General features: G+C 34.0%; 1 protein-coding gene across 1 annotated transcript in view; it reads right to left on the bottom strand.

Moving 5' to 3' along the window:
- Positions 1 to 690: 690 nt before the first annotated feature.
- ARAP2 (ArfGAP with RhoGAP domain, ankyrin repeat and PH domain 2) overlaps positions 691 to 6,000 on the bottom strand; it is a 116,745-nt gene continuing 111,435 nt past the window's right edge. Inside the window, exon 34 of the mRNA XM_027746787.2 lies at positions 691 to 2,667. Within this exon, the coding sequence (XP_027602588.1) occupies positions 2,308 to 2,667 (360 nt within the window). The 3' untranslated portion in view covers positions 691 to 2,307. The remainder of the gene's footprint in view (positions 2,668 to 6,000) is intronic.

Genomic DNA, 6,000 nt, shown 5'->3' with positions numbered 1-6,000 from the left:
AGCATTTAAGAATGTGTTTATTAACTTTAAGCACCAGATTTAATCAATACAATTTACATTCAGGCTGATATGCTTTCTTGAGCCAGGGCCTCAGTGATTAGATGAGGCTCAATTACAAATTAAAGGTAGCAAAACAGTCAATAGTGCACTGGGAAAATTAAAATCTACAAACTTGTTTCAGATTTAACAACTGGTCAAATAAGGTAAGTGCAAGGTCTGAAAGACTTGCTTTGTCAGTGCTATATTCCAGAATAATAAATAAAACTATAAAATATTTGAGTTTGATTTCGTTTTCTCTGTGCTTCCTAGCAGAGTTGCCAGATACATTATTTGAGTCACTTGTCTAATTTCTTCAATCAAACAAATTATTTTTCCAATTAAGCTGCTCAATGCAATCAAGAATAGAAGTAAATGATGTGAGAAATGTTACGGCACCTGTGACTACCAAAAATAGAAGAGGGAATAAGTGAGCATACTGCTTCTGTGCGGGAAGAAATTCAGCAGCAGCATAAAACATCCTCAAAACTATCCACTAGTAAAAATCAAATGTCATTGATGCTGATAAATTGAATTTTTTTCCTCTGAAATTTTAAGTAATTAAGAAATTATTTAAAACAATTTCCAATAAACAAGAAATTGTTTTAGATCCTCTCCTCTACCTTAAGAGATCTGGCCAATTCCAATCAAACGCATCAGTAAGTTCATAAAAGACTGGTGGAAATCTGTGGCAGCATGGCTAGTCAGACTACAAAAGGGACAGAAACAAAATCAAGCAGATGCTGTTATTAATGCCTCCCCTGAAACAAATGTGCCATGTGAGCTCATTAGCGCTCTGATCTGTGGGTCCTGCTGCTTAACCAGACAGCATCTGCAACACCTGGACACAGCCTCAGCACAGCAGTGCCTTTTGCCCATCCAGCTGCTATGGGACAAAGCAAAAATGGATATGCCATGAGATACGAAGTAGGCAATCCCAAAAGGTAAGTGAAGATAAGATTCACAAAACAACTGAAGAAAACAAAATCATTTCATTGCTTGAATAGCTTTGTTTTGAAGGCACCTGATGATTTTTAAATGTAAGGAACTCTGGGCTTAAAAACCAAAGTAGCTGCAGTGTGCTACAATCACATATAGTCAGAAACTGCTACCTACACAGACAGAACACAGCAAATGAGGCTGTTATCTTAACCCTGGGACCTGTCCTCACACTCAGAAGAGCTGTGCTACAGTTGTACCACAAGCATTTCCCAGTCCCGGCAAACAGTATACTGTTCACCTTTGTCCTCATGGTAAAAAGAGGGGTTAATCTCCTTCCTCATTTAGTATTTGTCACTTCTTAATTGAGTGTGTCAGTACCATTCTAATAAATTTGTTTGTGTGGAGACTAATTTCTGTAAAGGAAATTAATTTCTCCTGTGAATACTAAATATTCAGGAGATGCCAGCAACTCTCAGCATCAAGCAAGCAGTATCCAAACAGCAATAGAAAAGTCTGCCTTTGTCACTCTGAGCTAACCAAGGCCTTTTTATAAAATTACTTCAACCCATTGAGCAGCAAGAGATGATGTTACAATTCCATTTCATGTACCTATTAAAATTAGATGTTTCATTGAAGACTTCTTTTTGTAATCTCAATATGCTCTCTCATTGCTTAAATGTTATAATCAGATGTACACCACAGAGACACAGTTTTGAGATACAAGAATTAATACATTTTCTCATCTACTACATTCCTCTCCCACTTTCGATTCTTTCACATGCCACTCTTTCAGAGGACAAATCTATTTTATTCTTGAATACAAAAAAAACCTGAAAACCTAATTTCAAAGAAAATGTTACTAATTTTATAGTGTTAGACAATTAAAAATATTGCAGACCAGTAGTATCAATTTCAGCGTGTATCTTGTTTTCCTTCCAGAAGTATCTCTCCAGTACTTACAAGGTGTACAGAGCATAAACAGAGCAAAAACTTTTGACAGTGCTTAGAATAATTATAACAAACAAAATCTGAAACAAAAAAAAATAATAGAAAAAATCCTAGAATCCTGGTGTCCTTGCACTGCACAGGAAAACTTCCAGATTTCAGGAGTTTTACATAATCAGTTCTCTCAGCTCAATCTTAAATTATAACATGTGGCATACACATATACAAAATCAACAGCTGCATATAAACAAATTATATTTTTCTCTGCACTGTACAAACTATGAATATCAAAACAAATTGCTTTTGCACAGAAAATACACACAAATGCATACATATATACACACATACATATATGTATATGTATTAAACTTCAGACTCAGGAAATCAGCTGGAGGTTTCATTATGAAGTGCTCTGTTCTTCTGCAGCACTGTATTTAGTTCCTGAATCACCTTTGATGGCAATTTGTTATCTAATTCCAAAGTAGCTGTGTTTGTTTTGTTTTTATTTTTCTTCAGTGCTTTATGTGGTCTTTGGTGTAAGTCAGTCATACCTGAACCTACATCCTCAGAAATCAAGCTTCGATGTGTTTTTGCATGACTCCGCACTTTCTCCTCCTTTCTTTCCAAACACTGTGCCACCATAGATGCTTTTTCTTTCAAGTTTGTTCTTTCTTCCATAAATTCATTTTCACAATGTTCACCAAATCTTGATTTTCCAGTTTTTAGTTCTATATTCTTAGCAAACTAGCAAAGAGAAATAAGATCATTCACATTCACGTAATATTAAAAAATATTTAGGCTGCAATTTTTGCTCATTGGCTTCACATAAGTTTAAAAAAAAAATAAAATTTACTCAAGAGCTGAAATAGCAGTCAGTTTTAAATTATCACAATATGTGCTCTTATCATTTAGTTAGCTCTTTTAGCCAGCAATTTTTCAGTTAGTGATAATTCTGAAAATCACACAAATCTTTCAATTAAATGCACCATGACAATGAAGACATTTATTTTCTTATAATCACAATTTGATTTTTCATTCTACCACAATAGACTAAATTTTAATATTTTACAGAAAGCCATATACTCTTAAAAACTGAGAATAATTAGATCAAATGAATACAACTGTGCATGTTGCAATTTTGATAATTTAATGACTGTACTAACTTTAATGAATGTATGACCGATAATTTTAAATAACAAACATTTTCAGCAGCTGTTAAGTACTAACTGATAAATTATGTAGACTGTCTGCTTTTTTGAATTCCATATTGGTGAGCTGTTTTCAAGTTCTTAAGCTGTAGAAAATTAAAGGTAAATCAGATGCTGCATCTAAATTTGCATTATTGTACTCTGGCTGCTCACTTGGTGTGGCAGTAAGCAGAATATTCCTTTTGCAGAAAAGCCTAATAGTTCTCAAAGAAAATTATGTCTTGGAATTCCTCTTTCATATGTGGCATCTTTGTTGACTACTAGAAGAGACTCAAAGCTGAGGGAGACTTTGGTTCTTTTAGTCTTTCCTGAGTGAAACTTGTTCAGTGTGGCTGAATTTTTTACGCAGCTATTCATCCACAGCACATGAGCAAATTGTTTCACGGAATTTTGATATCTCATATATGTTAAAACAAACACAACAAAAACATTCAAACACTAGAGAGGAGCCAGTTTATATATGTAGAATCATCAAATGGGTTGGAATGGACCTTAAAGATCACCTAGTTCCGACCCCCCCTGATGTGGACAGAAACACCTCTCGCTAGACCAGGTTGCTCAGAGCCCCATACAATCTGGCCTTGGACACTTCCAGGGATGGGGCATCCACAACTTCTCTGGGCAGTCTATTCCAGTGTCTCACTACCTTCATAGTACAGAATTTCTTTCTAACACCTAATCTAAACCTCCCCTCTTTCAGTTTAAAGTCATTCCCCCTTTTACTATCACTGCATGCTCTTGTAAAGAGTACCTCTCCAGCTTTCTTGTAGGTCTTTCTCGTATGACCTATTATAATTCAGTATGGTATTTGATTGTGGCTTGAAAGAAACAGAAGGTTTTTCTTCCTTCCTCAGTCTTCTTGCACTTTGAAATACAATCAAATATGCACTGCAGATACGCAACAATTTATTTCTATTTCAATTAAATGATTCTATACAAAAAAAAATTCAAATTTTAAATGTACTATCCATATATGCAACAACTGGTGTAGAAACAATGGAAATTGTTTGATTCTATTAGTTATTACAAGGATTTTTAGTTATAGAGTGTTTCAAACTTTTGGTATTAGGTCTTGTTAATACACAATAAAAATACTTCCAATAATGCGGGAAGATCAGACACTCAAAATAGACTTTTTAGCACAAAATATTGATATTACACTCATTCTTTTCTGGATATCTTTGAGCTTTTGGTATCTTGGGTTTGTTTGTTTGTTTTTCTTCCCTCCCTCCACCCTCAACTTATCAACCTATCAGAAAGATATCACAAAGATAACACTTATTTCTCTGTTTGGAAAACTTTGTTTCTTTTCCTATCTGTAAAAATTGATCACATTTCTACTACACTGATCTGTAAACAGAACTCCATTTTCTATAAAGCAGCATCTTTCAGAAACTGCTTGCTCCTGTTATTACTCTCTAATGCTTTAAAATGGAGACATTTTTGCTTGTTGGAGAAGCAATCAAATTCATGGAAAGACTGATAGAGTGGTCTCCAAATGGATATCTTTTATTTTATTGACTGTTGTACAGTATTTCTCCATAGTAAACCGTATCATATATATAATTTCTACCACAATTTTACTATTCATTCCAGTGCTGGTTTTCCATGAAAATAAAGTGTTAGTTTTTATTTTTCCTTTATGTATTTTTGTGTTAACCTTCCTAAATTATACAAATACCTTTTGCATTAAAATTCTCTAGATCTAGTCATGGCATAAATTATGAAGACTGTAATTTTCAACTTTTATGTTTAAATGCAGACTTCCTTGAAATTGCAGTCTACGAAACATTAGAGTCCTTCCTAATGAAGCAAATTATCCACAAAACAATAATAAAAAATAATTACAGTACTATAAAGTATTAAGGATTTTTAATCATGAAGCTCATAATCCAATAAAACTTTTATCCTAGAATATCTGAATTTGTAGCTATCTCAAAGATTAGAGGTCTCAACTGTACCTGAATAAAGAACAGCTAAGAGATATATCTAAGGGTTATGAAGTTTTTTGACTGATTTACTTTCAGCAAAGAAGTCTGAAAATGCAGTCATCAGAAGTAAGTTATTAAAGAATTTCAAAAATAGTTTCTGAGAGAAGGTTAAAAAGAAAGGACAAATTAAACAAAATAGGAAAGCTATGCTTGCGTTCACACTGTATTATACTCCTGTGATAAGGCAGAGCAGAAATGCCAGAAGAAAGTATATCACAAGAAAGATGGAGTTGTCTTTTACATAAAGCACTTCTCCTGTCTTTGCTTTTGGCTTGCTACGGAACCAAGTCAACTTAAACACTCTGCACCTGAACTGCTGTCTCTGTTAGTGATGATAACAGATACTATATTAATTACCCTCCCTCAAAATCTTCTAATACATGGGAGAAATAACACTGCTACAGTCAAAGGACCAAACTGTTGTTTCAACAGTCATTCACTGCTGCAGTCAGGTTAGTTACCACTATTACTCCCAAGCAGAATAATACTCCACTTCTTCATCTCAGCTGAAAGTAAGGCAAGTAAGTCCTCCTCACAGACATCAGTATCTATGTGGATACCAGAAAGTAACCTCAAGCTAATATGATAAGGTCCAAATGCATCACTACTGCAGGTAATGTAGTGACACAGCTCAGTTTCTGCAAAGAGTTGTAACTAAAGCCTCTTATTCTTTGAAACTAATGATAGCACAATATAAATGTATCACAGTCAGTTCCATCTGAACTTTTCCACTGTATTCACAGAGCTAACTGTACTAAAACAGTACAGTTATTTTAGATAGAAGAAAAGATATGACAGAAAAGGTATGAATGACAGTTTTCAATAACCTTATTAAAATAAAACTGTAATGCACTATAATAAAGTGCAATATATATTTC

Source organism: Pipra filicauda, unplaced genomic scaffold (genome assembly GCF_003945595.2).
Source record: "Pipra filicauda isolate LSUMZ 115617 unplaced genomic scaffold, ASM394559v2 scaffold38_size3968069_pilon, whole genome shotgun sequence".
In the NCBI taxonomy this organism is placed as follows: domain Eukaryota; kingdom Metazoa; phylum Chordata; class Aves; order Passeriformes; family Pipridae; genus Pipra; species Pipra filicauda.
Note: the sequence above shows the minus strand (reverse complement) of the source record. Positions and strands in the feature narration are given on the sequence as shown.